General features: G+C 50.3%; 1 protein-coding gene across 4 annotated transcripts in view; it reads right to left on the bottom strand.

The window, feature by feature from the left end:
• Ltbp4 (latent transforming growth factor beta binding protein 4) overlaps positions 1 to 19,325 on the bottom strand; it is a 34,748-nt gene that overhangs the window by 7,632 nt on the left and 7,791 nt on the right. For all 4 annotated transcript variants that reach the window (XM_031385827.1, XM_031385828.1, XM_031385830.1 and 1 more), the window contains 21 exons: positions 17,995 to 18,186; positions 17,438 to 17,685; positions 17,252 to 17,354; positions 16,832 to 16,906; positions 16,601 to 16,723; positions 15,889 to 16,053; positions 15,325 to 15,474; positions 15,062 to 15,187; positions 14,460 to 14,591; positions 14,241 to 14,366; positions 13,404 to 13,529; positions 12,718 to 12,960; positions 11,982 to 12,107; positions 11,779 to 11,898; positions 10,802 to 10,930; positions 10,455 to 10,580; positions 9,934 to 10,056; positions 9,680 to 9,811; positions 7,236 to 7,367; positions 7,016 to 7,141; positions 1,912 to 2,058 (listed from right to left, as the gene is read on the bottom strand). In XM_031385827.1, the coding sequence (XP_031241687.1) occupies positions 1,912 to 2,058; positions 7,016 to 7,141; positions 7,236 to 7,367; positions 9,680 to 9,811; positions 9,934 to 10,056; positions 10,455 to 10,580; positions 10,802 to 10,930; positions 11,779 to 11,898; positions 11,982 to 12,107; positions 12,718 to 12,960; positions 13,404 to 13,529; positions 14,241 to 14,366; positions 14,460 to 14,591; positions 15,062 to 15,187; positions 15,325 to 15,474; positions 15,889 to 16,053; positions 16,601 to 16,723; positions 16,832 to 16,906; positions 17,252 to 17,354; positions 17,438 to 17,685; positions 17,995 to 18,186 (2,970 nt within the window). The remainder of the gene's footprint in view (positions 1 to 1,911; positions 2,059 to 7,015; positions 7,142 to 7,235; positions 7,368 to 9,679; positions 9,812 to 9,933; positions 10,057 to 10,454; positions 10,581 to 10,801; positions 10,931 to 11,778; positions 11,899 to 11,981; positions 12,108 to 12,717; positions 12,961 to 13,403; positions 13,530 to 14,240; positions 14,367 to 14,459; positions 14,592 to 15,061; positions 15,188 to 15,324; positions 15,475 to 15,888; positions 16,054 to 16,600; positions 16,724 to 16,831; positions 16,907 to 17,251; positions 17,355 to 17,437; positions 17,686 to 17,994; positions 18,187 to 19,325) is intronic.

Genomic DNA, 19,325 nt, shown 5'->3' on the forward strand with positions numbered 1-19,325 from the left:
AATTACTGCGGATTGATTACAGGGCCGTGTCTATACCCGGAAGATCTTTACTGCTGAGCCATACTCCAGCCCCTCACTGGAGGAATTCTAGGCAGGTGCTCTACCACTGAGCCTCGCTCCCAGCTCCTCACTGGGGGATTTTAGGCAGGGGCTCTACCACTGAGCCACGCCCCCAGCCCCTCACTGGGGGATTCTAGTGGTAGGGACTCTACCACTGAGCCACACCTCCAACCCCTAACTGGAGGATTCTAGGCAGGGGCTCTACCACTGAGACACACCCTCAGCTCCTCATTGGAGGATCCTAGACACTGAGCCACACCCCCAGCTCCTCACTTGGGGATTCTAGGTAATTGTTTCACTGCTGAGCCTTTTACTGGTGGTGTCTAGACAAGCACTCTGCCACTGAACTTACACACCTTGCCATGATTTCCTCTTGACTTGAGACAAGGCAGGCCTTAAGTCCTGACTGTCATGGTCCAGACTGTCATTGAACTCGCTTCGTAGCCTTTGACCTTCAGTCTCACTCGCCTTCTGAGCAGCCATAGGCCTTATGGCACCTGGCTTAGCTCTCCAGGTGCTGGATTTTGAGACCAACAGGTCAGAGGTGAAGCCTCTCTGCTTACTGCAGTGTGCAGCAAGAGCTCGAACATGCTGATTGGCCTAGGTATACATGCCAAATGAAGGAATCTAGCAGACTCCAGGTCAGGAACTAATTCTCTTGAATAAATAACTCTAATGTCCACGTCAAAGGCTGGAGCCTGCAGCTCAGTGTAGAGCACTTGCCTGTTACCATGCTACCCAGCATGTGTGTTCTAAGGGTGTTTGCATATTTGTTTAAAGCAATAGCATTTAGGGTTAGGGCTGGGGTTCAGTTGCCAGAGTGTTTGCCTGGCATGCACAAAGCCCAGGGTTTGATTCTCAGCGCCACATAAGCCAGGCATAGTGATGGATGCCTGTGATCCCAGCACTTAGATAGTAAAGGCAGGAGGATCAGATGGATGTTCAAATTCATCTCAGTTACATAGAACTTATGGCCAGCCTGGGCTACCTATCTGGGAAAAAAAAGAAAAAAAGAAAACAAAACAGAAAAATAAAACCAAAGCCAATCAACCAACCAAACAAAAAACAGCAAAATAACTTGCAGTGCTTCTCCATGTACAGATTGTGACTTCTTCCAGGGGCTACATCTCAGATATATTGCATATCAGATATTTCCATTATGATTCATAACAGTAGCAAAATTACAGTTATGAAGTAGCAACATAATAATTTTATGGTTGGGGTCACCACTGCATCTGGAACTGTATTAAAGGGCCGCAGCATTAGAAAGGCTGAGAACCACCAACTTATCAGGTAAAGACGCTTATCATGGAAGCCTGCCAACTCGAGTTCAATCCCAGAAACCCATGTAAAGGTGGAAGGAGAGAACTAACTCCACAAAGTTGTCCTCTGACTTCTACATGCACATCATGGGACATCCCATATCTACAGGTATGTACACCTCACATTACATCATAGCGTCATACAAGAATAAAAGTGTAACAAATGAAGGCTAGAGAGAGAGATAGCACTGGAGGGAAGGTCCCTTGTTGCTCTTGCAAAGGAATGGGTTAGGTCCCCAGTGTCCATGTGGCTTTCTGAGGCACTCCCACAGACATGCACATACTACCCACCCACCACACACAAAAATAGAAAATAAATCTTATAGAACCCCTTTAAAAGCTGAAATAAATAATTAAAAACTTCAAAGGAACATATGGAAAAAAATTTAAAAAATAAGGTAATAGCGTTTAACTGATGGGCATATCAACATATATGCGCGGGCACACACGCCACCCATGGTTGAGCCACATAATTTTCCCACAAGCCCAGCATGCCTCTGTTAAGTAGACATAGGCATATGAATCTTACCTGCAGGCGTCCGTGGGGGAACACAGCGTCCAGTCATGGGATCGAACTCCTCAGGGCTGATGGGACAGACACACAGGAAGGAGCCTTCAACATTTTCACACAGTGCGGAGCCACATACGCCCTGTAGTGTCTCACACTCATTCACATCTGTGAGCAGGAAACATGGTGAGAGGGAGTCCATGTTATAAAGCTTCTGTGGTTTGAGAACTCCAAGGTTTCAAATGTGATAGATGGGGCTGGAGAGGTGGCTCAGCAGTTAAGAGCGCTGAAGGCTCCTGCAGAGGACCTGGGATTAATTCTCAGCACCCACTGGCTGACAGCTGTAACTCCAGTTCCTAGAGATCTGATGCTCCTCTTCTGGCACCTACGGGCACTGCAAGCATGTGGTACCGATAAACACCAGACACATACAATAAAAATAAACCTTTAAATATAATGGATATCTATTTCTATACATCTCAATAGGTATTTATCTCTATAGGTATATGTTTTTTGAGGTAGGATCTCACTGTGAGCCTGGCTCACCATGTAGACCAGGCTGGCTTTGAATTTGTGCAATCCTCCTACTTCTGACTTCCCGGTATCAGGATTATATGTATGAGCCACCACTGCCAGCTCTCTGTTCTCATTGTTTCATAAAAAACAAAACAAAACAAAACAAAAACCCCAACCCTCCCCCACACACAAAAGAAAGAAGGAAAGGAAGGAAGAAAGAAAAAAGAACGAGCAGTTTTACTTTTTAATGTATGATGGCTCAGAACTTTCTATATAGTCCAGGCTGCCCACAGACTTGTAGCAATCCCCCTACTTCAGTGTCCTAGGGGCTTGCATTAGGAACATGCACCATTACACCTGGCTCACAGTGTCAAGTTTTAAAAGATGTATTATGTGTATATTTACATATGTTTGTGTGTGTGCCATGCACATGATTCCAATGGAGACCAGGAGAAAGTGCTGGACCCCAGGAACTGGATTATAGATAATTATGAGCCACCATGTGAATACTGGGAATTAAACCCAATTTCTCTGAACGAGCAACAAGTACTCTTAACTGCTGGACTGACTCTTCATCCCCTAGCATCATTATTTATTATTTTTTAAAAAGATTTATTTATTTACTTTATGTATATGAGTACACTGTAGCTGTACAGATGTTTTGTGAGCCATCATGTGGTTGCTGGGAATTGAACTCAGGACCTCTGCTCGCTCCATCCCGGCACTCTCCAGCCCAAAGATTTATTTATTATATCTAAGTACACTGTAGCTGTCTTTAGACACACCAGAAGAGGGCGACAGGTCTCATTACGGATGGTTGTGAGCCACCATGTGGTTGCTGGGATTTGAACTCAGGACCTTTGGAAGAGCAGTCACTGTGCTCTTACCCATTGGGCCATCTCACCAGCCCACATCATTATTTCTTAACAGCTCAGATCCTGCTGTCTACTTCTCTTCTAGTTAGAAACCCCAACTCTCCCTTAGGAATTCCCTGAGCTTCCAAGTCTGCCCCATGCATCCTGGGTACAGCCAAGTCTCCACTGTGGCAGAACGAATCAGGTTACTGCAATTCTGCAGGTCAGAGGCAGGCAATGACCTCATCATCTCAATCAAAGCCAGTCCTGAGACTTTCTGGGTCTCCTTCTTAGCTGTACAGCTGCCAGTCTGAGGCTGTAAGCCCAGAGCTAGGGCCACCTGTCCCTGCCTAAAAACAAACCCAGCAGAGGAAGAAAGCCTTGCTTCAGTTCTTGGCTCTACTGACATCTGCACTCACAGACTCTGCCATTTTAACTCCTCCTTATCCTCTTAGCTGTTTTGGTTTAAAATTTTATGTGTTTGCATGTCTGCCTGCATGTATGTATGTTTATCACATGAGTGCCTGATGCCCTCAGAGGTCAGAAGAAGGCACCATATATTTTGGAACAGGAGTTACAAAGAGTTGTAGGTCACTTTGTGGGTGCTGGGAACTGAACCTGGTTCTCTTTAGGAGCAGCAAGTGCATTTTAAAAATGTATGTATTTTAGCCAGACAGTGGCGGTGCACACCTTTAATCCCAGCACTCAGTAGGCAGAGGTAGGCCGATCACTGAGTTAGAGGCCAGCCTGGTCTACAAAGTGAGTTCCAGGACAGTCAGGGCTAAGGCAACCCATGGCTATCCAGAGAAATCCTGTCTCGAAAACTAAAACAAATAAGTATTTTGCTGGGCACAGGGGCACAGGTCTTTAATCCCTGCACTCAGGATCTCTGTGTAGATCTTACTGATCTACACAGTGAGTTTCTGGCCAGACAGGTACATGGTAAGACCCTGTCTCAAAAAAGCAACACACACATAAACACATCTGGGGATGGGAGAAAGAACTCTGTGGTTAAGAGCATTTGTTCTTCTGAAGACCCAGGTTCATTCCCTTAACCCAGTTGGCAGCTCACAACAGGTCATAAATCCATTTCCAAGGGATCTGACATCCCTTCTTCCAAAGCCATCAGACACACATACACCACATAAACATTTGAGAAAAAAACATACACGCAAAATAAGTAAATTTTGGATATATAATCCCCCTTCCCCAAGACAGGGTTTGTCTGTGTAGACCTGGTTGTCCTGGAAGTCACTCAGAGTTTGAGGCTGGCCTCGAACTCATAGATTCCCCCCCAACCCCCGCCTCTGCCTGCCGAGTGCTGGGATTAAAGATGTGTGACACCACCACCACCCAGATATATATTATTTTAAAATCAAGTACAAATGTATGCATCTACGTGTGGGTATGTGTATATGAGTGTAGGCACCCTCAGAGGCCAGAGGTGACAGATCCCTCAGAGCTGGAGTTAGGGGTGGTTGTGAGCCTCCTGACATGGTGCTAGGGATCAAACACGGGTCCTCTAGAATAGCCACGCATGCTGCTGACTGCAGAGTTACCTCTCCACCCCTTCCTAGTTCTCACAATTCCTTAGTTCTCTTTTCAGGAATAAAGGCTGCTGGGGATGTAGAAGGCTTAACTAGCATGCATAGACCCCAGGTTCTACCCTCACCGTTGCAAGAAAAGGAGAGGGTAAAAGGGAGAGAGAGAGAGAGAGGGAGGGAGGGAGAGGGGAAAAGGGAGGGAATGAGGGGGAGTGGGGGACTGAGAAGAGAGGGAGAGAGGGAGAGAGAAAGAGAGAGGAGGGGGGGAGGGAAAGAACAAACAAATCAAGAACAAAAACAAGTAAAGCCATTGAGGATTGTTAAGGCCAGTCTGGGATGCATAGTAAGAACCTGTCTCAACCCTTATTTACTCTCCCCCTCACCAAAAAAAGGAAAATAATAAAGTCTGTGTTTGCATTTGTGAGGCGACAAGGAAGGTATTCCGCTGCCAAGCCTAATGACCAGAGTTCGATCCCCAGGGACTGACATGGTGGAAGGAAAGAGCAGGTTGTTCTCTGCCCTCTGGGCCTCTAATTAAAATACCTGTAAAGACATAGCAAACTCTAATTAATGATGTGCAGAATGAAGGCTGGCTCTGAGCAGTAATTCCAACACTCAGGAGACAAAGGCAGGAGGATCACTGCAAGCGGAAGGCCAGCCTGGTCTATGCTGTGAGATCAGAACCAGCCAGTGCTACAGTGGGATTCTTTTTTCAAAACAACCACTCAAAAAGTCCACAAATCTGTCCTCATGCCTAGTCGCATTCATGGGTGGACAGATGAAGGGGTCAGTATACTAAAATAATAACCATGGTGACGGTAGTGGTGATGGTGGGGGAGGGGGTCAGAATACTAAAATAATAACCATGGTGACGGTAGTGGTGATGATGGTGGGGGAGGGGGTCAGTATACTAAAATAATAACCATGGTGACGGTAGTGGTGATGGTGGGGAGGGGGTCGGTATACTAAAATAATAACCATGGTGATGGTGGGGGTACTTGTATATCTACAACATGGACTGGAGGGATGCAGCCCACAATTTTCTCTATTTGCCATGTGTAGACATTTTCTATCAGATCTGGTGGTCTAGAGCTGTACTGCTAGCTATTAGGGAGGTTGAGGCAGGAGTTTCAGACATTCAAGGCCTGCCTCAGCTCACAGGGAGTTCAAGGCCAGCCTCAGCAATCTAGGGCCCACGTTTCTAAAAATAAAATGTAAAATTTGGGCTGGAGCTGGGTGTGATGACACACACCTGTTATCTCAGCACTTCAGAAGTGGAAGCAAGAGGATACAAAATCGAGGCCATTTATGTCTACACAGTGAGGTCAAGGCACAAGACCCATACCCCTGAAGAAAACAGTCAAAAAACAAATTAAAAGGGTTTGGGATGTAATTTCACTAAGAAAAAAAGTTAACATACTAACACACACACACACACACACACACACACACACACACACACACACACACGAAACTTAAGCTGGGCAGTGGTGGCACACACCTTTAATCCCAGCACTTGGGAGGCAGAGGCAGGCAGATCCTGAATTTGAGGACAGCCTGGTCTACAGAGTGAGTTCTAGGACAGCCAGGGCTACACAGAGAAACCCTGTCTTAGAAATAAAACAAACAAACAAAACTAATTGAGGGTCTGGAGAGAAGGCTCAGTGGTTCAGAGCACTTCCTGCTCTTGCAGATGACCCACGGTTCAATTCTCACGGTTCAATTCCACATGGTGACTCACATCAATCTATATAACTCCAATTCCAATGCCCCCTTTTGACCTTCATGGGCACCAGGCACAAATATGGTACCCATAAATATATGTAGGGAAACACCCATAAGATAAAATGAATAAATCTTAACCTAAACCAAAACAAAAAAGCAAAAACTAATTAGGTAAGATTACTTGATCTTTCTGTTTGGAGATGGGGGTCATACTCTGTCACTTAGGCTAGCCTGGAACTTGCTATGTAGCTCAGGCTAACCTCGAACTCATAACAATCGTCTTCTTTTTGCCTCCCAAATATTGGCATTACAGAAGTGAGCTACCATGCCTGGCTCTACAGGACCGTTTTAACTGGTTATGTCTCGGTTCCTGAGACATAATACTTAGGTTCCAGGAATGAATTCTGCAACTTTAGAACTTCTGTTTCTCCAGGAGAGTGGAAAGTGGTAGGGCTAGACCATCCTACTCCCCTTCTGGTCCCTTACCCACGCAGTGACGCCCGTCCCGTGCCCCTTCGTAGCCTTGGTCACAGACGCACTGGAAAGAGCCGGGAAGATTCTGGCACATAGCATGGGCGCCGCAGAAAGACCGGTTCCGGCATTCATCCACATCTGCAAACACCAGCAGACCGTTTCAATTTCAATAAGATCATTTCTAAACCTCTCACCCCCTTCACACTCCCCCTACCACCCTGCAAACACCCACCCTGGCACCCGCCCCCTGGTGTAGGCTGATAGCCAGGGTCGCAGGCTGGTGTGCAGCGGTAGGAGCCAGGGGTGTTCTCACAGCGCTGGGCACCGCAAATCGCAGAGCCGTATTCTCGACACTCGTCCACGTCTACAACAGAGTGGGGCGGGGTGTCAAAGGCCTGAGATTGAAGCGGTGGGTTGCTAATGTCACTTCCAGTCGCTAAGATTGAGAAGTCCCTAGGTCTGGTTAATATTCCATGAATCTAGTAGCTCTTAAGACCTTCATGCCGTTTCTCAAACACCTGAAACAGGGCCCCACCTCAGGGTCTTCAATCTCCCCGTTCTCTCTGCTAGATATGTCTTCACAACTATGTGTCCCCTTCTCCTCCTTCACGGACACATAAAAGTCTAGCCCTCTTACTCAGCATCCCTGAGCAATATCCTTGTCCCAATGTCCTGTCATATCTGCTCGTTTATTTTTCTCCTTTTTTTTTTTTTTTTTTTTGCATTTTGTTGTTGAGAATTTCACATGAGTACTGCATTTACATCATTTTCCACACATTCCTGTCCTCCTCCTCCTCCTCTCCCTCCTCCTCTCCCTCCTCCTCCTCTTCCTCCTTCTCCTCTTCCTCCTCCTCCTCTTCCTCCTCCTCCTCTCCCTCCTCCTCTCCCTTCACCTCCTCCTCTTCCTCCTTCTCCTCTTCCTCCTCCTCCTCCTCCTCTTCCTCCTCCTCCTCCTCCTTCTTTTGAGACTGTATAGCCCTGCCTGACCTGGATCTCACACTGTAGACAAGGCTAGCTTTAAACTCAAGAGATCTGCCTGCCTCTGCCTTTGGAGATCTGAGACAAAAGCCATAAACCTCCATGCCCAGCTTATTTTTCTTCAATTTTCAATTTTGTTTTGGAGACAGGATCTCATGTAGACCAGGCTGGCCTTGAATCCCAGGTATCTGAGGATAACCTTAAACTCCTCCACTTGTCTCCACCTCCTAATTACTGGGATTATAGAAACAGATGCCACTACACCTATTATTCTCCTTTTTAAATTTATTTATGTTATGTATGTGAGTGCACTGTTGCTCTCTTCATGCATATCAGAAGAAGGCATCCGATCCCATTACAGATGGTTGTGAGCCACTATGTGGTCACTGGGGATTGAACTCGGGACCTCTGGAAGAACAGTTAGTGCTCCTAACTGCTGTGCCATCTCTCTACCCCCTATTATTCTCCTTTTAAAGTTAGCATTTTTTCTTTTTAAAATTTAGGGTCTCATGTAGCTTAGGTTGGCCTCATGCTTGCTATGCAGCCAAGGATGGCCCCAAACATCTGATCCTCTATCCTCCACCACCCAAATGCTAGGATCACACGACAGCACTCAGTTTATGTATGTATCCAATGTCTAACCCAGGGCATTGTCCATTTGAGGCAAGGACCCTACCAAATGAGGGCCATCCTCAGACTCACATCCTCTTTATTAAACCTTGACTTCAAACTGGGCATGGTGGCATATGCTTGGAATTCAGCACTCAGGAGTCAGAGGCAGGTGCTGTGGTGTATGACTAGAATTCAGCACTAGGAAGGCTGCGGCAGGAGGGTTGCTGTAAGTTCCAGGCAAGAGTATCCTACAGTAGTGAATTTCAAGCCAGCCAGGTGTACACACACACACACACACACACACACACACACACGGAGGGAAAGAGGGAAGGAGGAATGGAGGGAGGGGAAAAAGGGAGGTTATCTCTCAAAACAAAAAACACGTTGAAGGCCAGCCTGGAGCACATAGCAAGACACTGTCTCAACAAAACAGCAACCTGACATTTTATCTATAAAATCATCAGTGTGCGGTAGTGACCATCCTTCAGTGCAAACCTCACACCAATATAACTGCCTGCCAAGACATCAACAGTGCCGTTCGTATAGAAAGGGTCTCACAGTTATATGTGGAATGAGTTCTGAATTTATTTACATAGTTACTCCCCCCATCACACACACACCATATTAGCTCAGTGAGGGCAGGGGTTTTGTTTGGTCTTTTCCTGCTGTGCCCTGTCTGGCACCAGCGCTGCTTATTGAACTTTTTATAATTAATGATTAAGTTCTTAGGAAGTGAGATTTTCGTGAATTAGAGGAAGGGAAATGCAGCCCATAATAGTTTTGTTTCATGGGTTACAGAAAATACTGATTCATCCTGCACCCTGTCCCTCTAACTATATTAAAATGGTTCAGTAAGGGGAGGGCTTCTAGCTTGCTCTGATTCCTGATAAGAAAGCTCCGGTCCACATAAGAAAACACATGCATACAGCAGCGGCTAATTTTTCCCAGAGAACACCAAGGGGAGAAAGGGAAGTGTTAGCCGTGGAACCTCTCCTTCCAGTTTTTTTGAGACAGAACATCTCTCTCTTGATTCCCAGGGGAGCAGGCTCCCACAACCTGCCCCAGGTTTTAGGTGATCTGTCTTACCATCACAGGTGCCCTCGGGGCCAGGGTGGTAACCTGGATCGCAGTCTCTTACACAGCGGTAGGAGCCAGGAGAATTTTCACAGCGCTGAGACCCGCACAGGGCAGGTCCCCGTTCACGACACTCGTCAATGTCTGAGGACCAGGCAGGGAGGTCATTTAAAGGAAACAGGTGAGACAAAGAGGGAGCAGGAAGGTCAGGAGAGAGAAGTGGGGGAGAGGGTAAATAAGGGAAGGGTGGGGAGGAGGCCTCTCACCAAGGCAGGAGGCAAGGTCGGGGCCAGCGCGGTGTCCAGGAGGACAGATGCACTCGAAGGAGCCGTCAGTGTTGGTACAGATGCCGCTCTGGCAAAGATCCTCCTCACTGCACTCGTCCACGTCTGCAGGACAGGGCATCCGAAACCCAGGCCCACTTCCTCCTCTGCTTATCCCAGGCTATGCCCATTCAGTTCCCCCATCCCAACCCTCCAAGTTCAGAAACCTCAAAGGAAGGCCTCACCCAATCTGTTTCAGGCCCCATCTTTTCTAGCAAGCCCCGCCTCCACTCGGAGGCCCTTCCCAATTACTATCAAGCTATCAGCTTCCAACTTTTCCTGACACATCCAGTTCCTCTACGATTGCCACCTCCAGGCCTCCCAAAAGCTACTTTCCAGTGATCCAAGTAGATTCCCCCAAACCCTCAAAAAATCCAGTCCCACTTCTGCCCTCTTTCCCTTGCTCCTCCTTTTCCTGCTGTAAGCCCACTCTTTCCACACTCAGATCCGGCCTGGAGACTGACCGAGACAAGATGCTCCTCGAGGTCCAGGCCTGTAGCCAGGGGCACAGGTACAGGTAAAGGAGCCATCAGTGTTGAGGCACTCTCCGTGGGGGAAGCAGAAGTCGCCTTCCAGACACTCATTTATGTCTAAGGTACACAAGAGTCAGGACTGTGCTGTTGGTCCCCGGAAGTAAGCCCCGCCCATAATGTTGTAACCCTGACACCCAAGTTGCAACCTTGAAGACTACGTTTCTCTGAAAATTCCTGTCTTAGTCCATTTTACATCTCTAATGGGTTACATCTCTAATGGGCTTTGCTCAAGGATCCAGGCACTATTCCCAGATTCTCCCGCTGGTTAGCTAGCTCACCTGCACAAGGCCCAGGTCGACCAGATGGCGCCCGGTAACCTGTCGCGCAGCTGCAGTGGAAGGAGCCTTTAGTATTTGTGCACTGGCCATGGAGACCACAAGGGGTGCCTGAACTGCATTCGTCCACGTCTGTAAGAGTGGGTTAGGGGCTCAGAGGGGATGCACTGGAACAAAAGGGTTGGTGGGAATGATTGGAAAGGATCATAAACAAAGGACAGAGTACTCCAGGATTAAGAGGTTCTGTGGATCTGGGTATCTGATCTCTACCAGGATTCCTGGTATTGGGGAAAGAGACTATAGATTGGCACTGGGAATCAGAAACTAGGGTAAGGGATGAGTCAAGGTACTATGATCTAGAATATTGGATAAGATCCTGCTCAACAAATGTGTCCAAGTCAGCTAGAGTAAAAGGTTACCGACTGATGTCAGGGGTGAGGGTTGGGGTCAAGGATAATGCACCCAATTAAGTTTTAGGGAAGAGATTCTGAGAAGGGATGCAGATGGATGGTGAACCAGAATAAAGCTGGTCAGGATTGTAGGTATTCTTTCTTTTGTTTTGTTTTGGCTAAAATAAAATGGCACAATAAAATTTAGGATCATGGGCCACACTTAGGGCCAGGAAACAGTAAGGGTCCAGAAATGTAGTTTTGCTGAGAGACAAGGTCAGTGATTATCAGGAAGGGTCATGGTTAGCTCTAAAATGCTCCAGCCAAATCGCATGTTCCTAGGCTAAAGAACCTAGGGTAAGGAGGAGTCATCCATGGTTAGGAGTATGGTCAGATCCTGGACTTCAGGTCTGGTGGGGCATGAAGCAAGAGTCAAATTTAGGGAGTCATGGTTCATGTAAAGGGACTGAGGTCCAGGTCCCAAATTATGGGTCAAGTCAGGGTCATGGATCAGATCAAGGGTCAAAATCTGAATGATTAGGGTTAAGATACAGGGTTAAGGTCCCAGGTTCCAGGGAGGCCTGATCTCACCAGTACATCGGCCACGGTGCAGGTGGTGTCCAACAGGGCAGGCCCGGCACTGGAAAGAGCCCGGTGAGTTCACACACTCCTGCCCAGGACACGCCAAGTGGTTTTCACACTCATCCACATCTGAGAAGTTGGGGAGAGAGTAGCCTTGAGGAAGTGGCCCCCGGCCTCCTCACCCATCCACACTCCTCCCTCCCCGGCCTCACCCTCGCACTCGGAGCCCGCAGCGTTGGGTTGGAAGCCTGTAGGGCAGACACACTCGAAGCTTCCTTCTGTGTTCTCACAGCGGCCATAGGCACAAGGCGAGGGACTCCGGGCACATTCATCCACATCTGGGCAGAAGAGGCCAATCAAGCTGAGGAATAGGCCTGGGCCCCTCCCCACTGCCATCCCCGCCTACCTACCCCAATGCTCCAATTTTTGTTTATTCGAGACAAGATCTCACATGGTAGCTCAGGCTGGCCTTAAATTCACACCAGTCTTCTTGCCTTAGGCACCTGTATCAAGCCTAATGGCCAGAGTTTGACCCCTGGGACCCACATGATGGAAGGAGTGGACTGATGCTAGTAAGTTGTCCTCTAACCTACACCCTCTCACAGTGGCATGAGCCCACCCACAGTCTCCCATCCACCCCGTGTATAAAACAAATAAATGTTTCGTTTTTAAGTTTAAATGGGAGGAGGGACAGGCATTGATTCTAGGTAAAACCCTTACTACTAGCACTCAAGAAGCAGAGGCAGGGGGATCATTAGTTAAAGGCCGCTATGTGAGGGAGAGATCCACTCTCCGTTGGCAAAAGAAGACAGAGTTCAGGTAGACCTTCACCGGTCTCTCAACACTCTGCTTACCCAGCCTCTGTCACAGAGCCCATCCTACTCCCAAGTAATGTCTCCGGCTCCCCAGCAAGCCACAGTGCTGCAGGCCTGGGTCCAGCACCCTCACCTTGGCAGGGGGCCCCCGGTCCTCGAGATCGGAAGCCAGCTGGGCAGGCACAGTGGAATGAACCCGCGGTGTTGTCGCAGCGGCCTGGCCCGCAAGGCGGAGGCTGCTGGGCACATTCATCCACATCTTCTTCACACGCCGAGCCACGGAAGCCAGCCGGGCAAACACAGCGGAAAGAGCCAGGCAGGTTTTCGCAGACCCCGCGGCCACAGAGGCCTGGGCTCTGGGTGCATTCATCCACATCTGCATGGAGCAAGTAAATCCTCGGATGTCCGCTGTGATTCACACACACACACACACACACACACACACACACACACCCCACACATACCATGCTACATTCTGCCTGAGCTTCATTCTGACCCTGGTTGATTCCTGAAATTTCTGCCTCTTGGGTCCCCATGAATTGGGCTATATTTGTCTTCTGTAATTCAGCCCTCCTTCCCAATTACTCACATCTCCATCCTTTCTCCACCTGTTTTTTCATTCTCTATGATCCAGCCCTTCTGCTTTGCATCCCTTGGCCTCTCCATCCGATCCAGGTCACTACATTTGGCTCTCGAATCTCTATGTCCCCCATTAGCAAGCCGTTCTTTGTCCCGTTGCTCAGCCTCTCCAACTTCATCGCTACCTATCAACCATTCGCCTTATACCATCTTTCTTTCTGTCCCCTCCCAGTTCCTCACCCTGGCAGCTGGCTCCATGCGGTGCTGCCTGGTACCCGGCGGGACACACACATAGGAAACTGCCTGGCGTGTTCTCGCAGCGCCCGCGTTCACACGGCGGCGGCACGCGGCGGCACTCGTCCACATCTGTGGACAGAATCCAGAGGCTAAGACTAGGACAGACACTCAGTCCCTGAGGGATGAGAAGCCAGGGGAGCAGTGGCAGGCGGCAGGACGAGGACGGGGCAAAGCTAAGAGCTAGTCTGGGGGCGGAACCAAAGAAGTAGGCGGAGCTGGGGTGGGTAGGCTTAAAGCGATGGCGGAGATCGAATCCAGAGGTTAGAACGAGGGCTAGTTTGGGACCCAAGCAGAGAGCAAGATTGTGGGAGGGAGCAAATTTGGGGAGGGCAGGACCTGGGCAAGGGCGAGGTCCGGAAAGGAATCTTTGTGGCTCAAAGGAAGAAAAAGAAGGCAGAGTCGGAGCCAGAGAAGGAAAGGGTAGTTTGAGGTGAGAGCTGGAGTGGAGTCAGGGGTCTCTGTCAGATGAACTGCCGAAATTGTAGAACTCAGACTGGGTCTGGAGGCCGGAGCTACTCCAGGATAGGGAGGGCGGAGCTAGTGTGCGCAGAGCTTGTGAGAGCAGAGCTAGGGCACAAGCTAGGCCACAGGGAAAGAAAGGGCCGAGTTAGGTGCAGAGCAGGGGTGGGGCCTAGCTGATCTTGGTCAGGGCAGGACGTGGTGTGATGATGGAGCTGGACCGGCGTGAGAAGGCGAAGGAGCCGGCCGGCGTGAGCGGTTCTGCAGAGGAAAGACTCAAGTAGGGGTGGAGCCTGGGGACTAGAGGGGCGGGATTCTCACCCAGGCACTCCGCAGCCCGCGGACCTGCTCGGAAGCCCGTGCCGCACACGCAGCGAAAGCTGCCGGGTGAATTCTCGCAACGCCCAGGAGCACAGGGTGTAGGGACGCGGCGACATTCATCTATGTCTGAGGGCACAGAGTAGGCTAGTTACGGGCTGGCCAGCCAGGGGAACCTCCATCTGAGCCCCGACTCCGCGAAATCCCCTCTGCCCAGCTCACCAATGCAGCGAGCGCCCTGGGGGCCGAGCCGGAAGCCTGGGTCGCACGCACAGGTATAGCCGTTTGGCCGAGGAACGCAGCGTCCAGGACCACACACCTGGGGATTTCGCTGACACATGCCGGGAGAGGGACCTGGAGGAGGCAGTCAGCCAGGTTCCCACAAGTCTGAACTTTTCAGTCTCTTCTATCCCAGAACGGTGCCCTTAGTCGCTCTAAGATACCTCCATGAGTGTCCCCTCCCCAAATGTAATCTTGGAGATCATGTTGTCATTTACTCTGAGAGAGCCTCCTCAAATCTGCCTGAATCCACTCTCAAAGACACTCACATGTCTTCATGCTTCAGAAGTATTTTCTTGAGACTTCCCATGATGCCCATTTTACAGGATAAGAACTGGTGCCTCAGGATGTAACTGTTCGTTTAGCAGAGAACTGGAACCCAGCAATGACTCTAGTACCTGAGGGAATCACTTCCCAAACCTTTAGATTCTTACCTCTCCCCATCCTTCCTTATCTCTTTCATCTTTCCCAACACCTTCACCCCGAAGCCTTTCCCCACAGAAATTCACAGTATTTCGGCTACCACCCTCAGGTTCCTAGGGCACCTGATTCAGAAATCTCTGGACCGGTCCAAGCAGGGATGCTGGGCAGGGGAAATTCAGGCCAAGGCTGGGATTCCGGCTGTGGCCCAGGATCAAGGCGGAGCTCAGGTCGACGAGTAGGCAGAAAGCCTGGTAAAGAAAGAGCATCTGTATAGGAATCTAAATATGGATGTGCTTACTCCTCCCCTTCTATTCCTATCTGCTTCAAGCAGCACCTAGGAAATAGCACCCCCCCACACACACACCCAGTCCGGGTTCCAGTTCACCTGTAGGTGGGCGAGGGGTGGCTGGTGGAGCGCGTGGTTGATTGAAGGTCACTCGAGGTGGGTCCTGGTTCAGGGGCCTGGTGTTGTAGCGCAGGTCAGAAGCTGAATAGTGGTAACCAGGGCCAGCTGGACAGATCTCTCGAAAACCCTCTAGGACCAGGCAAGGAGAGGGCCGGAGAGGAGACCAAATTAAATCTTGTGAGTTGTAAGTAGGCCTTGGCTGGGAATACAGCCTGGCCTTTGATAGCATCAGGAGTCTGGCTTATATGCTAGATGGAGTAGTGTATCAACTAAAGAATTAGATGTTTCAGAAGCCATTGGTAGAGCTGCAAGAGTTTTCCTCTTTAGGGATGGTGGCAGAGTGCTCTGGTCAGCCTAACTTTAAGGTTGTGTCTCAGTGGTGAGTGAGGCTAAGGATAGAGGAGAAGCCTAGGACTGATGAAGCATTGGGAGTGTGGCCAAGGTTCTGCCAGGTACTGCTAACTCTAGAGGTTGAAGGCAGGGCCTATGACTCCGGTCTGTGTCTATCTGTTAGGAAGGGATGAGTTGGAAGAACATGCTCACCTGAACCATAAGGTGGGCAGAGCTGGCAGCCTCGGCCCCAAGCCTTGCCCACACGGCTACAGCAGCAGATCTGTTTGGTGATGTTTCGAAGAATGGGCAGTGAGCATCCACCATCATGGAGCACTCTGTAGCAGGGCCCCTTTGCCTCTGAGATCACATGTTGGGCTAGGGGGATGGGAGGAAATTCTTCAGAGTGTGTAGGAAGTACAGCGGTTCTGTGTGTATGTGTGTGTGGGGGTGTGAATTCAATTCACACACCCCCTCGGAGAGGATTTAGTGAGTAAGTGAGAGGGACATCATTTAGGGAGGTCTGAGGGAGAGCCAAGAGTGCCCAGGGTTTGAAGTAAGGCATAAGTGAGAATCTAAATATAAGAATCTGAATGCTGTCAAGAGGTGGAGAGAATTTGGAGGTTTTGTTTTGTTTGTTCTTTGTTTGTTTTTTCGAGAGAATTTGGAGGTCTTAAAGGAACTCAAGATTCTGGAAGTCTGAGGGTCTTGGCTGTGAACGGTTAGAGAGCTGGAGGTGGGGCATCTGAAATCAGCGCAGGGATCCTAAGGTCCAGAATAAACCTAAGCGGGATCTGAAAGTCTCGAAGGGTTTGGAGTTAAGTGAGGGAATTAAGAATTCAGAAATATTCCGGGATGTTTTCTAAGGTCATGAGCAATTTAGGAGCCAGCTTCAGAGCCCCGCCCCCCTTTCCTGGTGGCTCACAGATGCAGCTGCTGCGGGAAGAGTCCAGGAGGAAACCATCCGGACATACACACGTGTACCCGCCACGGGTGTTGGCACACTCTCCGTGTTGGCAACGCCCACCTGTGGCGCACTCATCCACATCTGCAAGAGTTGAGGAAGTTTTTGGCGCGTCTGGGACTACAAAGTCCCTGGCAGCCAAGCCTTGAAAGACAAACCCTCGGTTCCCTGCTGTCCCCTGCCTTGCCTTACCTACACAGGACCCATTAACTCTCTCGAAGCCGGCTGGACAAGGTCCATTTGGGCCACTCACTCGGTTGGAGTTCCCTGTGGAGAAAGGAGAGATCGGGGCAGGGACAGGTTGGCAGAGAGATAACCAGGCAGTTTTGAAGAAAGATGAAATGAGAAGGGCTAAAAGGAGTGAAGTGCGGTTTGAACTACCGAGTCAGCCTGGCAGCCCAGGAAGTAAGGTCGGAGGCTCTCGAAATGCACGGGTGAGACAAAGGCACAAAAGCCGTTAGAAAATGGGGTAAATGGACTCGATGGTATAGAAAAACCTAGATAGACATGACCACCCCCAAGGTAGGTAGATATAGTTAGAATTAGTCACTAGGGTTTATCTGTGCCCGGAGGAGAAGAGGCGAGGTTCGGGGACGACCCAGGGCTTCTTACCCAGGTGTTCTGCGCACGGGTGACAATCATGAACACCCCAGGCCAAGCCTTCCCCTCTGCAGCATACTTCCTGAGTCCGGAGGCCGGGCAGCGGCGAAGCACACTGTAGATGAAGTGAGGCGTGAGCGCGCCCCCGCGTGGTGGTTTGTTTTAAGGGGTTCCCCCCACCCGCCGGCCTCGTCTCACTTCACTTCCGCGCAGTTCCCTGAAACAGTAACCGAAGCCGGAGGCGTCTGAGTAGCCGTCCTCGCGTGGCGCGCTCTGTGCCAGCACTGTGTAGGGCGCCGCCGCCTCAGCCCGTGCCGCCGCTTCAGCCCTGGCTCGGGCTTCAGGGTTCGCCTCCTCCCAGGGGCCCGACACACGTTCCACTTGGTGCACCACCACCGATGCCTCCTGAGGGTGCTCCACGTGCACACTCACCATCGATGCTACGCCTGAGCAGAGGCAAGATGGACAATGGGATATACCTACACGAGCTCTGACATGCTAGGAGTAGATTGGAGAGGTGAGCTGAGGATGGGTACTTAATATTGTGGGGGTGGGGGTGGGGTGGAGTGGTAATGTAATATGGCCTGCAATTTTCAGTGATCCTCCTGTCTCAGCATCCCAAGTGGTGGGATTACAGGTGGAAGCCACCAAACCGGGCTTGGGAGGATAGCAGAGAAGGCAACAAACTTGGTCAGAGAATGGTCAGGTTCCTGAGGAAAGCGGGATCAGAGGCCCTTTGGCTAAATTCTCCTCACCGTGTTCATCATCGCGGTGGTTGGCTAGTGGCATTGTGTAAACGGAGCGGGTGAGGCCCGGCATGGCTGGGGCCGGGGGCCGGGCTCCCGAGGAATGCAATTGGCAGAATTTGCCAGCGAAGTCCGGGGGGCAAAGGCAGCGGTCAGGCTTCACACACACACCACCGTTGTGACAGATCAAGGGACATAGGACTGAGAAGAAAGCACGGATACAAAAAAATCAGTACTGTGCCTGGCAGACAGCTAACTCTGTCCCCAGCGCTGAAGCGAGGGCCTCAAGGTACATCATTCCTACGTTTCTCTATCGTAGGTGACTTTTTCCGTTTGTTTGCTTTTGTTTTAAAATAGAGACTAATGTAGCCCAGGCTAGCCTCGAAAACTCGCAATATAGCCAATGCTTTAACTCTTGACTCCTGCCTTCGATTCCCAATTTTTGGGATTATAGCAGTATGCTACCACAACAACCTTCCCCAAATCTGGTTGACTACATCGGGTGGGTCAAGTCCGCGCGCCTATCACATTAGTCCCGCCTTCCAGGTGGGCTCGTTCTGCCTCCTCCCTCTATTTCATTCACCTTCCCACATTTCTGGCTGAGTTTGGGCGTTTCAGCCCCGCCCAGACAGTGCTATTCCCGCCCACTGGATTACCTTCGCTCACCACAAACTAAGGTTTCCTTTTTCTGTCTCAGTTGGAGTCCAAAATGTTCAGGCTTTTCCCATTGGCCAGGCTCTCGTTTCTAGTCCCGCCCACATGGCCTTTACCTGACATTGTAAGCTCCGCCCAACCTAGGTACCTGATAGCCTTAGCCCCGCCCACTCACTTTCCTCCCTCTGATTTGCCCTGACTCACGCCCCGCCCACTTCCCTCCTACAGCCTGCAGAGTTTCAACCTTCCCTCCCCGCCTCCGGTAGCACCAGGCGGGGCAGCTAGCGGGGACGCGCCTCTACTCCCCTCCGCGCGCCCTCTCTGGGCCCCTGGCCACCTCTGGGCGGGGCACTGCCAGCTGTGCGGCGGGGTAAACAAAGAAAGGGGTGCAGCGGGGGCAGGGCGTCGTCTCCGCATTCCGGACCCTTGGGGAGCCCCGGACTGCAGAGCCAAAGGAGGCCGGACGTGTCTTTCGAGGGCACTCCCCCTCCCTTCCTCCCCTGGGGCTGCCGAAAACAGCTGGAGACAGCTGCACTCAGGGGAAGGAGGGAGCAGACAGCCCGGGCTATTCGGGGAGGTGTGTGTGTGTGTGTGTGTGTGTGTGTGTGTGTGTGTGTGTGATTTTCTGAGCCACAACTGTACAAAAGGAAGCACAGGGGAGCCACCCCAGTCTAGACGAGTCAGGG

This window comes from Mastomys coucha, unplaced genomic scaffold, assembly GCF_008632895.1.
Source record: "Mastomys coucha isolate ucsf_1 unplaced genomic scaffold, UCSF_Mcou_1 pScaffold21, whole genome shotgun sequence".
Classification (NCBI taxonomy): Eukaryota; Metazoa; Chordata; class Mammalia; order Rodentia; family Muridae; genus Mastomys; species Mastomys coucha.